The following is a 24958-nucleotide window of genomic DNA, read 5'->3' on the forward strand; positions in this document are numbered from 1 at the left end:
CTGGCTGTATTTTTCATCTCCAATTTCTGGGGGAAAAACACACTTGTGAACAATTTTATTTGAATTTACCACACTGAATGGCAAAAAAAAAAAATGCTTTTAAAATAAAATTTAGATGCTTGGATAAATTTAGTGGTATATTATTATAGCCATTCTATGCCTTGGGATGCCATATATTCTGGACTGAACATAAATGTCAGCAGAGGACTGAGACCAAATGGAAGAATAAACTATAGCTGTGCTTATCAGGGGAAAGATGCAGAAGAAATATTACCATTGAGACTGTCAGATCACACAGTGGAAAAAACCTGTGTCACGGGCGCACCATCACAGGTTGATAATTTTGAATTAAAGACAAGTTATAGGATTAATGCAAGGACATTTCCTTTCTTTTCTTCCTTATTACATATGTCAAGGCTTTATGTCTGATCTTAATTCTTGATTACACCAACTAACCATGTGACTCTGAAGCTGAGCAGTGACAACACAGCAGGTGAGTTGAGAATAGGTGCTTCTTCAGGCTTCACCTGCGAGCACAGAAAACGATCCCTGTCTGCAGGGGTCGTGAGCTCGTTGTGAGACAATTTCCGAGGTTGCCTCTGTGTTGATTACTGCCTGCTTGCCTCCCTAATGGCATATAAAGGAATATCAAAACTCAGAAGGAAAAAATAGTAATTTATCTGGTAATCGTCATGGTCTATTACTAACCTTCCTCAAATTTACCGTGTGTCTCTAATTGAACACATCAATTCAATCTGATGATGGAAATGCATTTTTACTCTAACAGAGGCTTTCCTATCATTGCAGGTTTGTCATCATTCTCCTGGTAAGATGACTTGCACTGAGGCAAATTATATCTCACCTCATTAGCTATATAATCCACTTCACATGGTTACCAGTGTCACCTCGCTTCTTATTCTGAGAATATACTCAAGGGTAAACAAAGCTGTATAATAAAGTCATTTATAAAACAGAATAACTTAAATTGCATGTGTTAGGATCTTGACCAGCTGAAGGAATGCAGAAAGGAGAATTCATTTGACCTTCATACTTGCCTGATAGCCCAGGTGGTAAAGAATCCTCCTGCAATGCAGCAGACCCCGGTTTGATTCCTGGGTTGGGAAGATCCGCTGGCGAAGGGATAGGCTACCCTAGTATTCTTGGGCTTTCCTTGTGGCTCAGCTGGTAAAGAATCTGACCGCAATGTGAGAGACCTAGGTTTGATCCCTGAGTTGGGAATATCCCCTGGAGAAGGGAAAGGCTACCCACTCCAGTATTCTGGCCTGGAGAATTCCATGGACTGTATAGTCCATGGGATAGCAAGGAGTCAGACACTCAGACACAAGTGACTGAGCACACACATTCACATCACAGAAGTATCATGAAGTTAGACATGCATGGTCTAAAGGTTTTCTAAAATTTAAAACTAATAAACAATATGTGGAACAATTTATATATAACAATTATGAATTATATGATTACATCTCATGTCCCCTATAGCCTATAAACCTACATTCTGTAGCATCAAATTTCTACACCTATGTCCACTCAAAAGAAAATTTTCAAGTATTAAAAGGATTCTCTTTCCTTATATTTCTTTCATTGCTCAAAATCTTGACACAAGTTAGTTTCTTCTTTATTACACATAACTATTGTACAACTTTTTGCATTTCCTGGGGTGTTTTTTCTCCTTTAGTCTTGACAGTGGAAGCTTATCAAGAAGCTTTTCCTTACTAATTTTTCTTACTATTATCATGGAAGTTTATGTTGAAATACATTCAACATTTGGAACAAATTATATATCCTGATATTAAATATCTGATAAAGAAAATGACGTGAATACAAAAAATGTTACAAATGAGAGAAACTTTTAATTTATCTAAATTTGAACATTAGAAACCTACTAAACATTTTTTAGAGCGCTGTCAGCCGTCATGTCTTTTAGGAGATCTGAGCAGTGTTTTAGAAAGTGTGTTTCATGGGCTTCTTTCATTCTCAGAGCAAGATGGCAGTTTATGGGGGTGCAGTCTGGGAATCTTCATTATTAACTAGCTCCTCTTGACATGCCAAACTTAAAATATGTCTGCTATAGGCTCAGAACTAGACAATTACAGGTAGTTTAAAATGAGCCATAATCAAGGAGGTTCTTTGGCAAAATTTTTAGTAAACCCCTACCTTGCCTACTTGTGAATATTCCTATTTTTCTGACCATTAGCTAGTTTTTCCATTTCCTGATTCTAAGCTCTATATCCTTGGTCCCTATTTCTTATTGCAAGTGTTGCTTGCAATTTTCTGGGTTTCTTTTTGGCAGTATCCACCCAAGTCACTCTTATTATGCACCAGATATGACAAACAGGGAGGATAGCCTGGCCTAACTCTTGCTCCTGTGGCAATGCTAAAAATGCAATGAAAGAAATGGCATATGGGAACATGATCAAGTAAGGTGCTGCTGCTGCTGCTAAGTTGCTTCAGTTGTGTCCAACTCTGCACGACCCCATAGTAAGGTGCAATCCTTTTTAAATTCATCTGATTACTGATGCTGAAGCTCAAGCTCCAATATTTTGGTCACCTGATGTGAATAGCCAGCTCATTGACAAAGACCCTGATGCTGGGAATGACTGAAGGCAAAAGGAGAAGAGGGAGGCAAAGGATGGCTAGCATCATCAATTCAATGGACATGAACTAGGGCGAACTCCAGGAGACCATAAGGGACAGGGAGGCCTGGTGTGTTGTAGTCCATGGGGTCGCAAAGAGTTGGACATGACAACGACTGGACAACAAAAACAATTTAAAAAATGTGTAAGTGATAATGGGCTGTCCTTTCCATAAGACAAAGTAAATTTGCTAATCAAGCAACTACTTTAAAATAGGTGCAGAGTCCTTTCAAGGAACTGAGAAAGGTCATAGCCTCTATGTGCTGAGGACTAAGCTTAACCTAGTACAAGATTAAAGCTGGGGGTGAGAATGAGGCTATGTCTACTTACTGACAAGTGGTATTGGATAAGATTCCCAACTGGTGCAGTGATAAAGAATCTGCATGCCTATACAGGAGGTGCAAGAAACACGGGTTCCGTACCTGGGTTGGGAAAATTCCCTGAGTAGGAAATGGCAACCCAGTCCAGTATTCTTGCCTGGAAAATCCCATGGACAGAGGAGCCTGGTGCGCTACCATCCATGGGGCTGCAAAGAGTTGGACACAACTGAGCGACAGAAGAGCACATAGTACAGTAAAGGTCAAATGCTCACAATGATTAAAGTGCAACTCACAACACCGCCCTAAAAGGAACAGAAATGTTCTTGAACTCCTCTCTTTCCATGATTACCTGAAGTCTCCTCTTGTGCAATAATCTGTAATCATATGATTCATTCTGGAGTGTTTTATTGTATATATGCATTCTTTTGTTTGTAAATTTATTTATTTATTTCAATTGGAGGCTAATTACTTTACAATATTGTAGTCGTTTTTGCCATACATTCACATGAATCAGCCATGGGTGCTCATGTGTCCCCCATCCTGAACCCCCCTCCCACCTTTCTCCCCATCCCATCCCTCAGGGTCATCCCAGTGCACTGGCCCTGAGCACCCTGTCTCAGGCATTGAACCTGGACTGGCGATCTATTTCACATACAGTAGTATACATGTTTCAATGCTATTCTCTCAAATCATCCCACCCTCGCCTTCTCCCAAGAGTCCAGAAGTCTGTTCTTTACATCTGTGTCTCTTTTGCTATCTCACATATAGGGTCATCATTACCATCTTTCTAAATTCCATATATATACGTTCTTATTTAGTTATATTTATATGGAAGTGAAAGTGTTAAGTCACTCAGCTGTGCCTGACTCTTTGCATCCCTGTGGACTGTAACCCACCAGGCTCCTCTGTCATGAAATTCTCCAGCCAAGAATACTAGAGTGGGTTGCCCTTTCCTTTTCCAGGGGATCTTCCTGACCCAGAGATGGAACCCAGGTCTCTCACCTTGCAGACAGATTCTTTACCATATGAGCCACAAGTAGTTGACTACATTTGTTTAGCTATATATAATTTATATAAATATTTGGTTATATATATAACTATAATTAAATATATGTTTAGTTACATGTGTAATTATATATGTATGTGCATAAACAAATAAATATATATATGTGCATATACACAGATCGATTGATCATGTAAAGCGATTGAAATAGACAGTGTTCGATACATTTAAGGTAATATAGTTATGTCAATCACTCTGCTAACTACTTGCCAGTGCAATTTCATTTAACAATTAACCTAGTGAATTAGGAACTTGTATCACCATATTTCAAACAAGAAAACTGAGACCTGAGAGAGTAAGTAACTTGGATGAGGTCACCAAGATGCTGAGTGGGAGAGTTCTCAATTCAGGTCTTTGTCACTACAGGATCGCTTTTCCCTGTCTTTTTAGACATTAGTAAAAATTATGTTGCTATATTAGCTCTAAGCTAGGGAAAGCATATTAAGATTTTAATGTGACAGCATGGCTAAATCTATTAGAAGGATAATCAGGTAGCTATAAATACAGTGGGTAAGAGCATCTAGCTTGGAGCAGGCTGATAGGATTTGCAACCTAGCCCACTAAGGGAAGCCACTTAACCCTCTATGTCCACACTGCCTCATCTTTAAAATGAAAACAATTATAGTATCTACTCAAAGGTTTGGGACAACTAAATTCATATATGTAAAGTGTGTTAAGCAGTGCTTGGCTACAAGGCAAATGTTACAGAAGATCAGTGATCTTTTTCTTTCAAAATTTAATTAAATTTACTATCACCAATTTACCTGTAATATTTGCTGTGTTAGGTTTTCCTCAAAATATTTTTTTCTTAGTTTTCAAAGCACACTTCAATTTGCACAAAAAAATCTATTTTTATAGTGGAAGCCTGTTAATGCTTTTGTGTTTGTTTTCAGCCTAGTATCTTTTCACTGCAGGAACTACCTCTCTCCAACCTGGAGGGGCTCTCCATCATCCACACGGCCAATCAGAGCCTGGCTCCTGCGGTGACAATGTGATTGTTCCCAGGGTATTACGGGATTAAGCACAGCCAATCAGTGCCCCTTTCAGAGAATCTACAGCTACTGAGATAATTATGCTTCCATTCTGAGTCATATACAATGGGTAGCATGTTAGCCTGGAGCTGCTGGGAGATCACTTTGCACCACATGAAAAGTCTACCTGAGAAGGAAGACACCGTAAGGTAAAGCAGAGTGAGAGATGGAGAAATGTGTCACTTGAACCACAGGTTCCAGATGAATGGGGCTCACCTTCTGGACCTACCCCACTGTGTGAGTCAATAAATTATCTAAGTTAGTGAGAGATAAGTTTATACTATTTGCACACAAATCCTGATTAATTCACTGATATATTATTGGTAAGAATATCTCTATAATGCTGGTACTCAACTTATTATAATAGCATAAGTAATTAATAAGTTTAAAATATTCCTTGAAATTGAAAGTGTTAGTCGCTCAGTTGCATCTGGCTCTTTACAACTCCATGTACTGTATCCTGCTAAGCTCTTCTGTCCAAGGAATTCTCCAGACAGAATGCTGGAGTGAGTTGCCATTCCCTTCTCCAGGGGATCTTCCTGACCCAGGGATCGAACCTAGGTCTCTCGCACTGCAGGCAGATTCTGAAAGGTTGTTGTTGAATCACACGAAGACACGGGGATTCTTGGCCCCCGGAGGAGAAGAATTCAATCCAGGGCCAGAGACGAGGCTTGATCGCTCAGAGTTTTAGCGTAATAAACTTTTATTAATAAAGGAGATAGAGAAAGCTTCTGACATAGGCATCAGAAGGGTGCAGAAAGAGTACCCACTTGCTAGTGTTATCAATGAAATTATATACTCTCCAATGAATCCAAAGAATGTCTGGAGGTTGAAAAGACCTCACCAGACCTACTCCCATAATTTACATTTTAGGATAACAGAATTAGCCAGAAGGTTTAATCCAGAGACTGTCCTCAGGCAGGATACATTATTGTTATATAATCCTTGTAAAGTAAAAGTAAATGTCGCTTAGTCGTGTCGGCTCTTTGCGATCCCATGGATTGTAGCCTACCAGGTTCCTCCGTCCATGGGAATTTCCAGGCAAGAATACTGGAGTGGGGTGCCATTTTCTTCTCCAGGAGATCTTCCCAACCCAGGGATCGAACCCAGTTCTCCCACGTAAAGACTAGGTCTATTCCCATAATTTACATTTTAAGATAACAGAATTAGCCAGAAGGTTTAATCCAGAGACTGTCCTTAATCTAGAGACTGTCCTCAGGCAGGATACATTATTGTTATATAATCCTAAGGAAATGTACAGAAGGAAAAAAAAGTTTGTCCTTTCTTCCTCCTTGAGAATTCCAGACCCCTCTCTCCTTGGGGACCTCTAGACTCCTTATCAACCTGCCTAGGAAATGACTCTCTCAATTCTTTACTGTCTGAGCCACAAGGGAACGCCTATAGGTTCTTAAATATCAAGACATTAGAAACAAGCACCCTTTGGTGTGCAAAACTGTGAGCTATAAAGAATGGAAACAGGGACTTCCTTGGCAGTACAGTGGTTAAGAATCTGCCTTCCAATACAGGGAATGCAGTTCAATCCCTGGTCAGGGAACTAAAACATCACATGCCACAGGTGACTAAGCCCGCCAGTGTCACAGAGACCCAGTGCAGCCAAAATAAAACAATAAATAAACAGAAATCAATTGTCTAAGAAAGAAAAAAAACGACAATCAATGACTTCAAGTCCACGCCACTCTGTGACCTTAGGCAAGTCATTTAACCTTTTCAGTTTCTCACTAATACAGAGACTAAAATGCTTATTAGAGGACTGCTGTGAGGATCAAATAGCACAATAAGAGCTCAAACACACCAATATATAGTACTGTATTGAATCCATGTCTATATTAACAGAGAAAAAAGCATGATAAAGGAATTTTCTCATTCTGACCCGTCTATGTATGCTGCAAAGACCTTACAACTTTCTTCTATCTTTTGCTTTTTCATGCCAAGAAATAAAAAGTACAACTAACAGTATGACTGAAGAACACTTGGGAAATGCACACAGAAGTTTGCATATAATTTCTAAAATTATACAATCAATTCTTGGTTACCCGCCAGAGCAACTGCGTAGCTTACTGTTCTGCTATCCTTTTCCTAGATCCAAGTCCTTGGCTCACCCCACACCTGCATTCTATAAATGCCTTTCACATCCTTTATCTCTTTCAGTCTCTATTACAACTTCATTACATGGGCAGGAATCATTACTCTGTTTTACAGATGAGAAACTGAAGCCCAAAGAGGTAAGTGATAGCTAATTAGAATGGCAGGAAGTACAACATCTCAAACTACTTCACTGCTGATCCTTACCTCTGATTTATTAGAGTCACTGAGGTGCCTAGATTTTTACTTCCTTGATTTTGAATTTTTGCTGGTTCTGGTGTGGTTTGCAGTATATTGTAATATCAGCTGTGACCACTCTTTGCCAGATCCTAGTTTGCTTGTGTACTCATCAGATCCTACGTGCTTAATATTATTTGGTACTGGCCCTGTGATTATACCTAATCTGGAAAGTATTTGTTCCCAACAAGATAATGGAATAGAATCTAAGCCAATAATTACTGTTGTAACACCTCAGTTAATATTATGACATAATTTGGCCAGCTTTTCTTTATATTCAATATTACTTCTGGTTGTATACCAGCAGGTAGATAACTCATTTGCTGTCAGGGCTTCTGTTAGCAAACAGTACAACTCCTGTGCCTCAAATGTGGAAATGAGCTGGAAAAAGATGCTGAGAAGAAAGGACAATAAATGTGCAAACTGATACTTGAGTCATTTACAAGAACAAGATTCTACATGAGCTGGTTACCATATCATTTTGAGTGGCAGGAAATTTTTAGTGCTTAGACATTTCTATAGCCAAGTAAAATGTATTCTTTCTGGTCAAATATAAATGCTTCTTGAATTAGCCCATGTAATTCTCTTTTGTGCAATGCTGTATCTCTTCATTCTTTACTGACTGGCCTAAGTTCCATCTCCTCTGAAAATTCAATTCTGACTAGTCAAGTCCATAGTGATTCCTTCTCCTCTGAACTTGGAGACCCTGATTTTATACCAAGCTAACAATTCAAGAAAATATATGATCATTTTCCCAAGTTCATATAACTCATCTCCCCTATAAACTTTCACGTTGTTTGAAAGATATTTTATGTTTTGTCTTTTACTTTCACATTACTTACACATGTATATTGTAGTTTCCCAGCAAAAGTTCCTTGAGCTGTTGATATCCATTCTTTTGCTTTCCAATACAAGTGATAATTAAACATTTACAGCCTATAGCTAAGAAGATTACATCCACATAGAAGGCCAGCATATTACATGATACCAGAGACCAGGCATGATTTGTTCCACTTCTTCAAGCAAAGTACTCTACTACTCCAAGGAAAAAAACATTTTAATGTGAAGGCTATTTTCCTAATTTTCCAAACATTCCTGCAGAACAGGAAAATGTCCGACTGGCTGTAGAGATATTTCACATTTGTGCTGTGGTTAACAACATCGATTTATTTTTACTGGATTTCTAGATTACAGGTATCAAACATAATGTTAACTGCATTTAAAGGTAATGTTCCCCGGCAAGTTCAGGTCACAAGGTTATTTGACAATTCCCTCTTTTCTGCCTCCTGGATAAGAAAAAGAATTACACTTCCCTTTTTGCCTCTGTTGACTTATCCTAAATATATTTCATTAGTCTTTCAGCTACATGGTAATTCTTTTGAAGGTCAAAGATTCCATTAAGATATATCCACCTAGCTATAATTTCAGCTAATTAGACAATGTTAGTCAAAGTCAAAACTATAGTGAGGTAGCAGTCAGAATGGTCATCATCAAAAAGTCTATAAATAATAAATGCTGGAGACGATATGGAGAAAGGGGAACCTTCCTACACTGTGATGGGAATGTAAACTGGTGTGGGCACTGTGGAGAGCATTATGGACGTTCCTCAAAAAACTAAGAACAGAGTTGCCATATGATCCAGCAACCTACTCCTGTGTATATACCCAGACAAAACTATTATTCAAGAAGATATATGCACGCCTGTGTTAAGAGCAGCACTATTTACAATAGCCAAGACGTGGAAGCAACCTAAATGTCCATCAACAGATAAATGGATAAAGAAGATAAGTATACATACAATGGAATATTACTCAGCCATCAAAAAGAATGCAATAATGCCTCTTATAGAAACATGGACAGACACAGAAATGATCACACTAAGTGAAGTAAGTCAGAGAAAGACAAATACCGTATGATGATCACTTATATGTGGAATCTAAAACATGATAGAAATCAACATATCTGTGAAACAATAACAGACTCACAGATACAGAGAACAGAACTGTGGTTGCCAAGGTGGAAGGAAAGTAGGGGAAGGAAGGAATGGGAGTTTGGCATTAGGAGAGGCAAACTATTATATATATGATGGATAAACAGGGTCCTACTGTGTAGCTCAGAGAGCTATATTCAATATCCTGTGACAATTATAATGGAAAATAATATGAAAAAATATATAATGAAAGTGAGTCACTTTACTACATAGAAGAAATTAACACAACATTGTAAATCAACTATCTTTCAATAAAATTTAAAGAAAGTTGCAGCCAATAGTAACTCAAAGCTTTGATAATGGATGGACTGTGCCATTTACAATGAACAGTAGTCTAAGAACTAATTATCCAGGCAGTTTATACATGCTTTTTTCCAATTTCTATACCACCATGTGTAATAACAGGTATCAAGCAGATATTTATCTATGAATGTATTTGCCTTTTCAAGTGGTTAAAAAGTCTCAACAAACGTAGAACTAGATGTTGCCTGAAAACTAAAAAGGAAGCATGACTAAGGGTTAAAGAATGGATGTTCAGACCATCTGAGCATAAATCCTGGCTCTGCCATTTACCAGCTTTGTGATTTTGGTGGGGGTTCACTCCTTTTGCCTCAATGTCCTTGCCTGAAATCTAGATATAATAGTAAAATCTATCTTAAAGATTTTTTGGGGTGAGAATTAAATAAACTCCAAAGCATGTTAATGAAGAACTCCCTTGTGAAGCATGCAGTGAGCCATTTTCTCTAGCCTGACTGGGCCCACCACTTCTTTTTAAACTATCTATCACTCTCCCTTTAAGAAGTAAATATTTATTAAGGAGAACTTAATTTTAAATAATGAAACACTGCCAAGGTAATCTACCCTAAAAAATCATCAGGATATATATAAGAAATTATACATGAAATTATCTAACACTGAATAAACAGAAATAATCTAAAGTATAACACTAGGGAAATGACTAAATAAAATATTATATACATGCTCTAAAGCCACATACAGGAAAACGGTATACAAAGAACTCGGTATACTAATATATGTAATGTGATAACTAAAATATCAGTATCATAAGGTTCTTGTGTCCATTGTAAGTTAAAAGTGCTTAAAACATAAATAGGCATATAGTAAATCAAAGATTACTGTTAGTAAAGATCAAGTATTGCCATTGTATCTATGTATAAATATTCGTAAGTTCTTAGGAAATAACCAATGATGAACAGTTTCTCTTTATTTCATTTACCTCTTAATTTTTATTTCTTAATTTCTCTATATGTAAGTTTCACCAGTAGATATTTTTGTCTCCATTTCCTTTACTTCTCAACCCACCTCAATCAATTTGTGCCCCTACTCTGGTGGGCAATTTGCCATGAGCATTTATCAATTTAAATTTCATGACTGAATCAATAATGTAACACTTAATGAGGAAATCATTATCACTTCTGAATAGGAGATATTACCTTCGTGAGAGATTTCCTTCCAAGGATTCGGTGGATACATGAAAGCTGCATTCTGGATTTGGTCGTGAATGTCCTCATCTTCATTAAATGGGAACGTGCCACTTAAGCTTACATAGATGATGACCCCAACAGACCACATGTCTAGAGAGCGATTATAGCCCTTGTTCCTTAGAACTTCAGGAGCCAGGTAAGCTGGGGTACCCACCACTGACCTCCGGAAAGACTTCTCTCCAATGATCCGGGCAAAACCAAAATCACAAAGTTTCACCTGTTGATAATAATGGTTTGAAGATACAGTCAGGTCACTAATTTGTGTATCAGTCTGTCTTGGTCCACAACAGCTAAAAAACAACTATAATACTTTATATATATTGTATGGATTTCTCATGGTAGAACTAACAGCTATTTTCCATTTTATGTACTTTGAGGATAGCAATTTATGAAAAGACACAAAAGTATATTTTTATTCATAAAAATATCATCTAAACATTTTCCCTTTCTCCTCCTAGAACTGAGAGACAAATGTGAAAATATGTATACATAAAAGTAGGTTATTCTGTTTTACAAGGCAGGAAAACATCATGCAAAGTGATGGATTTAACTCAAGGACTTATTATATGTAAAGGCTGAAGGATAAGCACACGCCATCATTCACAATATCCTCAAAATTAGCTCTGCATGGAAAGGTAGCCAGGATCTGAGGGCCTCATGGAAGCAACACAGAACAGCCACCTTGGTCAGGTCACTTCAGACACGAGGGTATCTGGAAAGAGATCAGTTGTTTTGCATTCTCTGAGTTGAGGAAAAGAAGAAACTTCTGTCTTCATCCCTGGGAACAACACTGAACTGCAATACCCTGCCTAACATTAGAGAGCTGGCAGCATCCCTGGGACTCTGAAGTTGTCTCCCTCTCAGGCCAGTGCTCCCAGCACTGACCTAGTGCTGCCGGTTCCCCAGGATGTCCACACCACGGCAGCAGAAGCAGGATGAGAGGCCTGGTGTGCATTATATTATAAAGGCAGGCTGAACTGAGATGCAGAATGACAGAGGCAGTCCCCATAGTACAAGAAGGTAACAAATGGATGAAGACAGACAGGCAAAGTTTTGAGGAGAAAGGGTGACAGAATGCAGCAAGGGAGCCAGTGATGCTCTCGGCAGCCTTTTTGCTGAGAGGCTTTCATACTTGCCTGAGGGAAAGGATCAGCGGATGCTAGCAACACGTTTTCTGGTTTGAGGTCACAATGAACAATATTTTTAAAGTGTAGATGTCGCAAAGCCACAAGTATCTATAAAGGAGAAAATCATCAACATCAGCTTATTTTAATCTAAAAGGTCAGTTCAAAATGTTCTCTACTAGGACATAAATTTAGAGGGTCAAGAGAAAACTCAAAATGAACAGTGACATTTCTTTATGCTTCAGACCCTGAAATAAGCCAGCATGTTTCTAAGGAAACTTTATTGGAAAAAGTACTATATTATGGTAACCAGATGGCAACCGAAACAGGTAAAGATAAAATAATTCAATAATATCTAACAGGCTACACATTCCTGAATATTTTCAAAGATTCAGGACTCAGCCACTGTGCATTTTAAAATTTCATGAGCAGTTTTAATACCTGTGCCTGCATATACATTATTCATTTGGTACTATCCTAAACCCTGACTACTACAGATATAAATTAGATAATAAAATAAGCCATTCCACTTTTTTTTTTTTTAGTGTAGTTCAGACTCTGGAGGTAGGGTCTAAACAACAGGCCTAGAAAGCTCTAGTTAAATAGTGATAACATCTGATATTAAATATTACCTTTTTTATTTCCTGACTCTAATTGATTTCTTACCTGAGTAATTAAAAACTTCGTTATATGCTCTGGCAACCTGCCCTTTTCACTTGACAAGATCATCTCCAGCATGTCTCCATGGAGTTTTTCCATAACAACAAACACTCTTTCAGGCGTCTCAAACATACACTCCAAATTTACAACACCAGGGTGATGAAGGTTCTATTAAAGATAAATAAAGCACTTGAAGAAAATGAGTTTTTGATACTGTTTGGCAAGCTCACTGATTATACAAAACTGTTCAAGCTTAAAGCTATGGAGAAACCCACACTTTAGATTTTTAACACCTCTAAATTCCACATGTGCTGCCTTATATTTTTGAAATTCTAATGTCTCCAAAAAATACATCTTGACTTTCTGTGCACAGTGAGTATTTTTTTCTATGCTATAAATCAAAATTCCAGCACAGTGAATTGCTAATTAGGTTTTAATTAGAATATCATATTGAAAAATCTGTAGTTTCTTAGGATCATCTCCAATATTAAGCATACTGTCCTAAATAAGTTTACTAGGCCATCCGTACACACTTAGTAGAAATTTAATGTAGACAAGATGAAATACGTTCATGGAGTGCATCTGACTGCACTGATGAAGCACATTAATCAGTGCTTTTGGAGCTGCTGCCGTGCTCTTGGAGGCTGCTCTCGTTTGCTACAAAAGCTCTTACACAAGAGTAAAGATCCCCATGAAAACAGCAAATATTATTGAGCCTCTGTTTTGTTCAGGACATCATGCTATGTGGTAGTGCTTCATAGTTCTCAAGCACTCAATAAATATTTCCACAATAAACTAATGGCCAATAATGATAGGCTGCATTTGGCTTGACATGTTAATTGTCACACATGTCAAGTAAAATTACTCTTAACATTAGTTGGGCCCTTGTAATGATGCTTAACTCTGAATGTTGGTCTGGGGTCGTCAACAAAAGCCTTTGATCATTTGACCTTTATTTTTTTCCCCTGCACACAACAAAAAAATCCAAAAATTAAAAGAAGTATTATATATTCCATTAATATTTCAATGAAAAATGGGGAAAAAACATACATCTTGAATAAAAATTACTGAAAGAAAAAAACATGGACTGACTTAAATGTGTTAACAGCTGAACACAGGGAAGAAAATAAATCCTTTATTCCAAGGGAAAAAATCTTAGCCATAAAATTAAATGCAAAATGAAATGTTCACAAATTATTGGAAACCTGAAACGGCTCGGTCTTCAGACCTCACGGACAGATGCTGGGTGGTGAGCAGCAGAGGGGACGTGAGTGAATCTGGAAGTGTCACTGTCGTCCACGCTACTCCTCAGCGCAGAGAGCCTGGCATTGACTCAACACGGACATACGCTGTGGTTGGCAGTAGCTCCCATGATGAGAACCTGCCTCGCTGGATGAGAACCCCATCCACTACTCTGCAATTCTGCTCTCTGCCTTAGACATCAGATGGGACTTTAATATGTGCTTATTTAATTTGTATTTTTCCAGAATGTTCTAGACCAAAAGTAGAAAATGAATTAATGAGATTGTTTTCTGTCAATGATTTCCCCGTGGACTCTGAAGGACTGTATAAATGTCCTCTAATAGCTTCTTTATGTAAAAGATCAAGGAAAATTTGGCTATTTCTTGGTAAAGGACTTTGAATATACTTAGGTATATATTTTAGGAAATAAAATATATTCAATGAATTCATTGAATTAAAGGTCACCTGAAAGCAAACTGGTAAAAGAAATATGTCTTGGAAAAGTTTCAGCTCCTACATTCATCGCACTTGGTCCTTGATCTTTCACCAAAACCTTTACGTTTTACAGGTCTGCTAAAGAATATATTGAATGGTAGCTGAAAAACCTTTCCAATAGCAAAATGACTTTATTTTTTCTGCATAGCTGATATGTAGTAAGTTGATAACTTCTTGAGTTCATTATGTATGGTTGAGACAAAGCCATCACAGATGCCTACTCAAAAGCTGTATGCTTTTGAACTCAATCAAATGACCTAACTTGCTTTTACATTCAACAATAACAAAAGTAAGCAGAATATACAGAATCATGTCTTCATTAACAAAAGTCTCTATCCTGATGAGAAGTTAATTTATTTAGCCTAGAGAAGATATCTGAAGACTATAAGAGAGGGAAAAAAAAATTAAAGTTACTATTTTGTATCATGCATCATTCATATTGCCTTTTTAATACCTTAAGGTCAACTCTAAGATGAGCTTTAACCAAAGTAGCTGATATGACTTGTTCACAATTTTAACTTTTTATAGAAACTATGAAATAGCTTTTCAAAATTTTCCTTTTAAAGTCTAAAGTAAATTAATTAACTTAAAATGATTTGATGATTATAACATTAACTATGGCACAGTCGTGTTCAGAAAGAACTTTTGTTAACTTCTCAGGCCTAGCTCATAGATTTGGATAATAAATTTCATGGCAGAGTAAGCTATTACAGGACTTTGTGGCCATCTGTTTGTTGCATTTAAGTAATCTAATTTTCAGGAAATGAAACATTTGGTCAAATATAGGAAAGAATAGTGTCCATTCACACATTACAGATTGATGACATATCCATGGGGTGAATATGAGTTATTTTGAAGTCTGGGAGGAAATGCCATTTGGAGATCAAGACAAAAATTTTCCGACTCAAACTGCCTAGAGAGTTCTTATATAATTAATGGAAGCTAGTCATTAAAAGCAAAAGATTTTATAAAAGCAGTAATACTTTATAAGTAATATTTAATTAAAAATTTTAGTTTATACATGTATTCTATTTTACACATTTTACATTTGCATTGAGAGTTATTTTACTTTACTCATAATCTTTAATTCTAATAGTGTTGCCTTATTGTAAACCTCACATTGTGAATTCATTCCAAACATCTAGCTGTGATAAATTAATGTCATGTTTTCCCCTTCTTCTACCTTCAGGATTATTATACTCAAATATATGAGAGGTAGGAAAGAGAAAAATTAGATTCAATGTATCTATTCAACAGATTATTTAGGAGTCAGCCTTAATGTGGGAACTTCTGACTACTTTCCTATCAAACAACTAAGTGATTTAGGTCATACTGAGACCGAAAGGAAGAAAATTAAGTGAAGAATCCAGGATCTAAGTTCTAAGTAGCACACAGAGCAGACAGAATACACCAGCACAGTGTACAGTGGCAAGAATGGGGAATTGAGCTACAGCAGCATGGCAGTGACTACTGATAGTCACTCCTGAACTGAAAGAACACACCATCTTACACATCTTCTAATTACAGTCTTTTAAAATTTATGCTTCACTTACTAACCCTAGAATTCACAATCACTTAATACCTTATGAAGGGGATACCTTGATAGTTGCTAAAAAGTCAGTGTAGAGAGGAGATAATTATAAGAAGACGTGTGAAAGATAATACCCAAATTCATGTGGTAAACTCAGCTATCTTGCCTAAATTTTCTCTTTAGTTTGATAACCAGAAATTTAAAGTGGAAGAAAAGAAAATTTCCTTTTGTCTTTCACCTAAAGGAAGTTGTATTAAGTATGAAGCCCACACTTAACGCCTTCTACTCTGTCCTCTCCTATCTTCCTAGGTTGCTCTAATGATAAAGAACTCGCTTGCCAATGCAGCAGACTGAAGAAATGCAGGTTCAATCCCTGGGTCAGGAAGATCCCCTGGAGGAGGACATGGCAACTCACTCTAGTATTCTTGCCTGGAGAATCCCATGGACAGAGGAGCCTGGTGGGTTACAGTCCACAGGGTCACAGACAGTCGGACATGACTGAAGCAACTTAGCATGCAGTATGCACACATCTTCCCTCATGGGCTTCCCTGATGGCTCAACGGTAAAGAATCTGCCTGCCAATTTAGGAGACATGGGTTAGATCCCTGGGTCAGGAAGCTCCCCTGGAGAAGGAATGGCAACCCACTCCAGTATTCTTGCCTGAAGAAACACAAGGACGGAGGAGCCTGGTGGGCTACAGTCCATGGAGTTGCAAAAGAGCTGGGCATGACTTAGTGACTAAACAACAACAACATCTTCCCTCATGCTGTATTTTTAAACTTCAGTGATGACAGACGTGCTTCTACTCTGATGTCAACAGGTGAGGGCTGTGTTACACCACATGAGAGCCCTCCTGATTTAACACGGGGTGGGGATCATTTGGTTGTTGCATGCAAATGTGTCCTTATTTCACGATTGGTTGACTAAAGCCTACAATTTATAAACAGTTTCATACTCTAGAACTTATTTTTTAGGAGGTAACATTTTGGGAATGCACACTGATAATAACTCAGAACCAATAAAGCTAACATATAATGTCAGAGGAATAAATGCACCAATATTACTTCAGTAAGACCAAATGTAACAATCCACCCTCCTGTAAATCACTGGGTGACATTTAGATCAATGGAGTCACAACCAAATTTAACCTATTAGACTCTGTGAACTCAGAAATGATCTGATCATTCCCGGTAAAACTGTTTGCATATACCATCCATCAGAATTTGCGATGTAATATTATATTTTTGTGTGGCATTAATTGGCTCAGATTGACCCTGGTTTAAATAGTTCAAAATTTTGTGGAAGAAATAAGTTGAAGCATCTCTACTGTCTGTTAACAAAATATATATATTGTGCCCAGATATCAAGAAGGGGAGTCAGCTTTTAGATGGCTAGCTTACAATACACAATTTACCATTATTTTTTCCATCTTAAGTTAGCTACAAGTTCTGTGCATCCTATTAAGTAACACTGGCCCAAGAAAAATTTTTTAAAGAATCAGTTCAATATTTGCATAGAAGAAAAAAAAATCAGGTCAGGCCTGATATGTAATTCCTGTATTCACATATATCCATAAACCTATCTACAACCCTCTCTATCATTCTGAACTTAATCTTTTCTGGGACTGATTTAATCTAGCTTTAGATTTCAAGGCCATGCAGACACATGATAAATAGAATGAGTTCTCTCCTTTCCTTATAAAAGGAGAAGAGACTGAATGCAGAGAGAGAGGAGTATGCAAAAAACATACTTACAAAACCCTCTCATCACCTCTCATGTTTCTAGCCCAATTAGCATAAAAAATATGTGCTATTTTCTACTCATCACCAGGAATCTTGTAGGGCGTACGAATGGGAAATCTAAAAAGCGAAATCTAGATTCCTAAACCCACCATGTGGACTCATACACTGAGGTTCCATTGGCACTGTCTGTATATGACTAAAGTTGTTACTATAATTTTGGAGAGTTGAGGGAGTGACTTCTACCAAATGAAAGGCCCTTACACAGCAAGAATACTGTACACATCCAGGCATCTACCCCCAAAACCCCTGACCAAGGCCAGTTTCAAGCTGAATTTAGGCAAAAGGATCCAATATTTGAGAATAAGAACAAAGGCTTAAAAGACAAAAAAATATCAGTAACTGGTTGTTACTTAAAAAAAAAAAAAAAAAAATCAGTGTTAGTAAACATTCCACCCATAAAGTGTGACCCTCTTTCCTCCATGCCATTACTCAGCTTGTGTTTAGTGAAAAGGCATGAATTAAAAGAATGGCATGTTAAAACAAGGAAGTTGGAATTTGTAGATCAAGGTGTGTTTACTGAACATAAAGGTTAAAAATTGGATCAAATAGCTCGAATTTTTTTTTTTTTTTCTATTTGCTACAAATGCATGGCAATAGACACACATTGGAACATTTTTTTATTTCCTGCTAACCTACCTGGCTGGAAACATGAACACATGAATCCAATCTCATCCCAATGTTAGATTTAAAGTATAACTTTTAACAAAGTGTATCACTGTAACCCAATTACTATACTTGAGAGGTCACCACTCCAGAAAGCATAACATTCTATTATGAGGTTAAATGACCCGTACAGACGCAGAATCTACCTGAAGTCTTAACTACTGGATACTGGGAACTGGAGCGAGCATACCAGGTGTACTGGAGAGGGTCAGAGGACAGAACGTCATGTGCAAAAAAGTCAGATTGTGTTATCTTACATTGTATAAGGATTTTGTGGCCCTTAGATGGCATATTATCAAAATTGAACAGGTTTTTAATTATGGGGCATCTCAGAATCTTTAAGCGAAAGACTATTCACTTCCAAGATGTAGATGACCTGGATGTAGTATGCAGTATTTTCTAAGCTTTCTTTTAGAGCACATCTTAATCCTCACCTTCTTCCATGAAGGAACTCAGAAGACATGATCTTCCAAAAATAGGTTGGGGAACATTGATTTAAAAAAAACACTTTAGGGACTTCCCTGGTGGTCCAGAAGCTGACTCTGCACTCTCAATGCAGGGGAACTAGATCCCACATGCCCAACTAAGAGAATGCATGTGGCAACTAAAGATCCTGCATGCCATGATGAAGACCTAAGATCCTGTGTGCCAAAAATAAACCAAATAAGCAATAAATAAAATAGACCTGGTGCAGCCAAATAAATAAACAAAAATAAATATTAAAACATTAAAAACACTTTATATATTATTTAATTTGACCCCCACTAAACATTCCTGTGAAGCAAGCACATTGAGTCAGATGAATTCTAATCCATAATTAAGGAAACCAAGATTAAAAGAAACTTATGAAAAAACTGAAAAGCTCTGACTGGATCCTGGCCATCTGACACTAGGTTCTCATTATGACTAAATTGTTATGGAACACAATATCTAGTCAGAAAATTTTTCAAGTTTGTTTTCTTTTTATTATAATAGATTTTAAAATGTTTTTTCTTTTGTTTTAGACACATATATACATAATTTACAGACTTAATTGGAGCATGCAGAAGATAACTTTAGAGTTGTAAAACATGTCTTCAAAAGAAACAATTTCATGAAAATTGTTCACATAGTAATATAAAAAAGAAAAAATATTTGAAGAAATATGAACATATAAGGTGAAACAACAGAAGTATAAACTTTTTATTAAACATAAAAGATAAAGTACTCACTTTTTGAATATTTTTCTCCTGAGAAAGAAAAGTTGACTCCTTCATGCTTTAAATAAAATCACCAGTTTCTGCAAATTTTCATTTTCCCACTCATACTTAGCAATATTATTCTCTGGTTTCCTGTTATGATTATCTCTTTCCACCTACTCTTGATCATCTTTTTAGACTAAGAGAACAAAGCCAGGTATTTACAAGATATATATTTAATCTTGTTCTGTGAAGATAAATTACCATGTTTTGTAGTCAAACAGGAATGAAGGTAAAGTATACTTTATTATCTTACTGGCATGCTCTGCAATTCTATACCACTCTGTTTCCTTCAGCTGTGGCAATATAATTTGTTCAACAAATATTTACTGAGTGTTTACTAGGGGCCAGGCATATGTTAATATATTTTCAGCTGTACCCCAGGCTTTGAGTCAACCGTGCTCTTTGTTAACACAAAATTACATGTCTCTATGTTCTCTATTTAAGAAATTCAATATCAAGTTATTTGAAATCATTCCTAGGAGCTAGACAAGTGGTTTCAATACTATTAATAGTAAGATAAGTATGGAATCTTTACTATATGCCAGGCACTAAGAATTTCAACAAATTATCATACTCAATTCTTATAACATCTGTACAAAATTTTATGGATAAGGAAATTGAGACTCAGAGAACCTAAGTAACTTATCCAAGCTTCTGAGACTCTTAAGCCTGATGTGAGAACCCTGGCAGTCTAAGCCCAGAACCTATGCTCTTTAAACATTATGCTATCTGTTATCTTAGTATTTTCCTTGGATTAAATCCATTTAGAACCAGTGCTGCCTGTTCTAACCAGTATGCATCCGGGGCTATGCTACTTAAGCCTCTTCATCTTACTTTCACAACCCATTTGAGCATGTTCTCTGGATTTCTGAACGCTGCCTCATCAGTCTTCTCACCACAGTGTCCCCTAAACCTGTTACGACAACCACACTGACAATTTGGATTCCTTGCCTTCCTGACTGATAAAATGTCTTCCCTATAGCTTAATCTGTTTTTAAGCTGGTGTACCACCCCACCCCCACCCCAGTGTTGTTCTCTGTTACCAGTTCCACTCCTGATCTTGAAGATTCATTGCCTTTAAAGGTATCACTCTGACTTACTGTCTGGTTTCTTTCACACCCAATGCCCAGTCTTCCTCCCATGGCTAAGCTTTAGAGGTAGCTGTAACATCTGGAACAATGAGCAGCCCATCTACACTCTTCCTTCTCATAAAATATCATAGTTTTCTAACTGGAGCCTAAAATTTAATTACTTATTTATACAGAATGGGGGCGTTCTGACTGTTAAAACTAGCTTTGATTATTATAACTAGTAGAGCCTCCAAAAAAGTTTTCTTGTTTTTTAAACTTTTTTCTCTATATCATCCCTCAATATTGATCTGACTGTAATAATTTTTTGAAAATATTTCAATAATTCACAATCACCCAAGCATAATAAAATCCAGTTGACTTGGCACGATATCTATGGTTCTCCATGAACTCTCACAAAAGCCATTTCCTAGCCTTACCTAAGTGTACTCGGTCCTTTCACAGCAGTCTCTAAACTAAGGGAGGCAAACTCTTGGGGAAATGGAAAATTAAGAGATGTATGAGCAGAGGAATAGTGTTAAGGAAAATTCGCTTTGTTTATATTTGTACCCCTACTACCTGGCACATGGGAAGTACTCAATAATTATACTTTGAATGAATGAATCTTAATCCATAAATAATTTTCTAATACAGATCTATTTGAGAAAATCTCCATGTTCTTCAAATTCTCAATTCCCAAGTTGCCTTTCACAATATTTTTTCCCCATTTTTCAAAAGGAAGGTATGTTTCTTATACATTCCAAACACTACTAAGGTACCTTGCCATGGGGAAGAAAATTGTCTAGGAAAAAAATAAAGGGAAATTATGAAATATTGTGTTGGTATGAACGGAATAACTCTAATAACTTGGAACTCAATTCTTTGGCAACTTAGCTTCTTATGCATGCTTTCACCAAAATCAGAGAAGGATTTAATGGATCTATTAATAGAATTAAAAGAGGATGAATTTCCGAAGATAAATCACTTGGACTGTTTCTATCTTATCTGGAGGGGGTGGCGCTTACAACTTGGCTTCTACAATTTAACAAAAGGAATAAAACTGCTGAACTGTTTAATTTAAACAAAAAATAATAATCACTTAAAATTTATTAACTATATTAAAAAAATAAACCTCATTAAATAATGTGCTTTCAGTAACATTTCACTTTTTATGTTAACAAGCATAGATCAAACTTTACAGAATATTTATCTTACTAGACAAAGGTTTTCCTAATAACTGTAATGATAAATGAATTCAGGAGAATGCTTTACACATTCAGTGTTATAATCAAGAAATTTAAAAATACACAATGATTTTTATTGTAAATAAATATGAAAGGGGAACCAATAAAAGACTTTAAAGTAAAAAATATATATAACGTTGGAATATATTTCTGTGGTAAAAAAGTATAATGTAGTCAAAGAAAACAAAAATACTGTAAAATATGCTATTGCTTAAAAAGCCTATGCATGTATTTTTAAATGACTGTTTAAAGATATAAAATGTTTTTGATATTTAGATTGTAATGCATATATTTAAATGAGTTATACAACAGCTTTATTTTCAAATACCGGGATTTTCACTATAGTACAAAATTAAAATTCTTTGGACTTCTGACAAAATAGTTCTAGCTGTCAACTTAAAAATATACGAGCAGATACAAAGATTTTTAGAATTCTTTCTGAGAATTCTAAGTGTTTAGAATTTGAAGAATTTTTAGTATTATTTTTTCAAACCACATGAAGTGATTTGAAGCCACACTTTTTAAATGATCTAGTTTTCTACTTATATTTCATAGTGTATTTATTTTATTAAGGTGGGCCCTCAGCCTAATAACCCTTTCTAACATTTCTTTGGTCATCAAGAATCATGACCCTTTCAAGATTTCACCAATGCTATATTTCCGTTTGAAAATCTCCCTCATTCCAGTACCCTGACCTCTGCCATAACTCATGCCTTCTTTCACTATGTTCTGTTTCCACAGCTATCCTGACTTGCAGTTACTTGTATCTGTCTGTCCAAATATATGATTAATATTCTAAAAGGTTTCATTCACTGTTATACAACCTAATAAATTGCTTTGTATCAAAAAAGGAAGGGCTTCAAGAGTACTGTTGAATGACTTAATATTTTTATTAATTGAAGGAAATTAATTGAAGTTCCTTTGAAACTGGAGAAATGATAGCAAAATGGACAAAATTAGAGAATAACTTGCGGGGAAAGATGTTAGGAATAATCATTTGGTGTTTGGTTAGTTGGTTTGGATAAGACTGGCACAGCAAAATGGAGATGTCCTAACGTCAGAAACAGGAGACTGCAGTGTCTGTGAAAGAACAGAGCTCACAAGATAAATTAAGGAAATAACCTGAGAAACAATGACAGATGTGTCTCTTAAAGTGGATGAGCTCACTCTGGAATGAGTCCCAGATTGGCATAAACCATTTAGATGAAGGGAAGAAGGTCAGTAAGAAGAACAGAGCTAGCAGGGAAGGTGAAGTGGGGCCTGATGAGGGCAGGGATGAGTGAGAAGCGAGAAATGATCAATGCTGTTGAAGCACTGAGGCTAGTCAAGTAGGGTAAAGACTAAAACATAGCTAAAGAGTGATAGTTGGGCAGAGGTAGAAGACAGGAGTATGGCAAAAGTTCCTTACACTGTAAAAAGGCGTGGAAACCAAAGACAGATATTTATGAATAAGAATGGAAAGCAGCATAGAGCACAAATTTAAAGTACATCAATAGAAAATGTGCTGCAGCCATGAGAGATGGCCTAGACAAATCAAGAACACAGTTTGCTGTTGCTGTTCTTTTGTTTTAAAGTTATGAGAAAAAAAAAAAAAGAAAAAAATAAAGTTATGAGATACTTTGATGGAAAGAAGAGTGCCTCGCAACAGAGAAATAAGAATGATGGTGGAATTTTAGGAGATAAGTAAAAGGCGATATACTTAATCTACGGCCTGTAAAATTCTTACATATCTTTTCCCACATTCTGTATTCAGTACCTTTAGTATTCCAAAATGCTTTAATATAATGTATCATAAACAAGCTCTAGTATTGTTCCTTAGAAAAAAATAAGCTGATATTTAAGATAAGGACAAAATAGTATATCGATTAGAATTATACACATTCATTAGCATTGTCCTAAAGCTTTTGTGCATTGTGACATTATGTGAGAAAATAAAAATGAATTTAGACTGAACAAGCCTATGCTGATAACTTAAATTGTATTAAATATATCATGGCAGTATCACTTACTTTAGATTGTAAGTTTCTAAGCCTTCTAAGATTAATTGCATCTTCTTACAAAAGTCAGTTTTCTGTAATATCCCCAATAATCATAAACTATCTTTCTATCCCTATCTTGTTAACATGAATAGAAAAAAAACAAAAATTTCAGATTTACCTTTTTTAAAAATCAAGATACAACTTATAAAATCATACTATAAATAAGATCTCTTGGTAATTTTTAGTCTGATCTATATTCTCTTTTTCCATAGCACTTACCATATTCTGGCCTACTACAGAATTTTATATGGAATGAAGTTTAACATCTACATTAATTTATCATCCTTCTAAAATATAATAATAATAACAAAGCATTTAGAGATAATGAAAACAGCTATTTGAAATGATGTAAATCAGGGATAACTATGCCAAAAGATTCACACTTGCCTTAATTTTTCAACTGTTCAAAGATATCTAAAGAGTGTAGCTTTCTATGACTAAATCAGTCTCTTGAAAGCCTTCGCCCAGTAAAAAAGATGAATGAGAAAAAGAAAGGAGAAGCCTACTTTTTCACACATTCATTTTTACAACTTTGAAGTCTTCTACAAGCTAAGAAGGTTTTTTAATTTAAAACAAAAACAACAACAACAACAAAACAGAAACAAATCAGAGTTCAACAACAACAAAAAAACTAACAGAACTACACGAGGAGAATGTTCTCCCATCAGCCATTTCCAGCCCACTTGGTCCTCTCCGGACAACCTCAGAAGAAAGAACAGGATGGGGCAGAACTAGTCAGACTCCAGGTATAAGCATAAACGAGGAAACTAGCTTTCATAAGTGAGAGACCGCGGGCAGAGGATACCAAATGCTTCTATATCACTCCAGAGGGAGAGGATTCTGCTCCTCAAGATTAGGAAAAGAAAACCTTCTGCACCATTCAGCTGATTTCAATCACGGTACTTTTTCCGAACTTATCAGTTAGTGAGTCAGAATCCTCCCTGCAT

At 36.4% G+C, this 24958-nt stretch overlaps 1 protein-coding gene across 2 annotated transcripts in view; it reads right to left on the bottom strand.

Annotated features, from left to right (window-relative positions):
• PRKD1 (protein kinase D1) overlaps positions 1–24958 on the bottom strand; it is a 351107-nt gene that overhangs the window by 13623 nt on the left and 312526 nt on the right. For both annotated transcript variants that reach the window (XM_061394915.1, XM_061394916.1), the window contains 3 exons: positions 12694–12855; positions 12040–12138; positions 10853–11120 (listed from right to left, as the gene is read on the bottom strand). In XM_061394915.1, the coding sequence (XP_061250899.1) occupies positions 10853–11120; positions 12040–12138; positions 12694–12855 (529 nt within the window). The remainder of the gene's footprint in view (positions 1–10852; positions 11121–12039; positions 12139–12693; positions 12856–24958) is intronic.

This window comes from Bos javanicus, chromosome 21 (assembly GCF_032452875.1).
Source record: "Bos javanicus breed banteng chromosome 21, ARS-OSU_banteng_1.0, whole genome shotgun sequence".
Classification (NCBI taxonomy): Eukaryota; Metazoa; Chordata; class Mammalia; order Artiodactyla; family Bovidae; genus Bos; species Bos javanicus.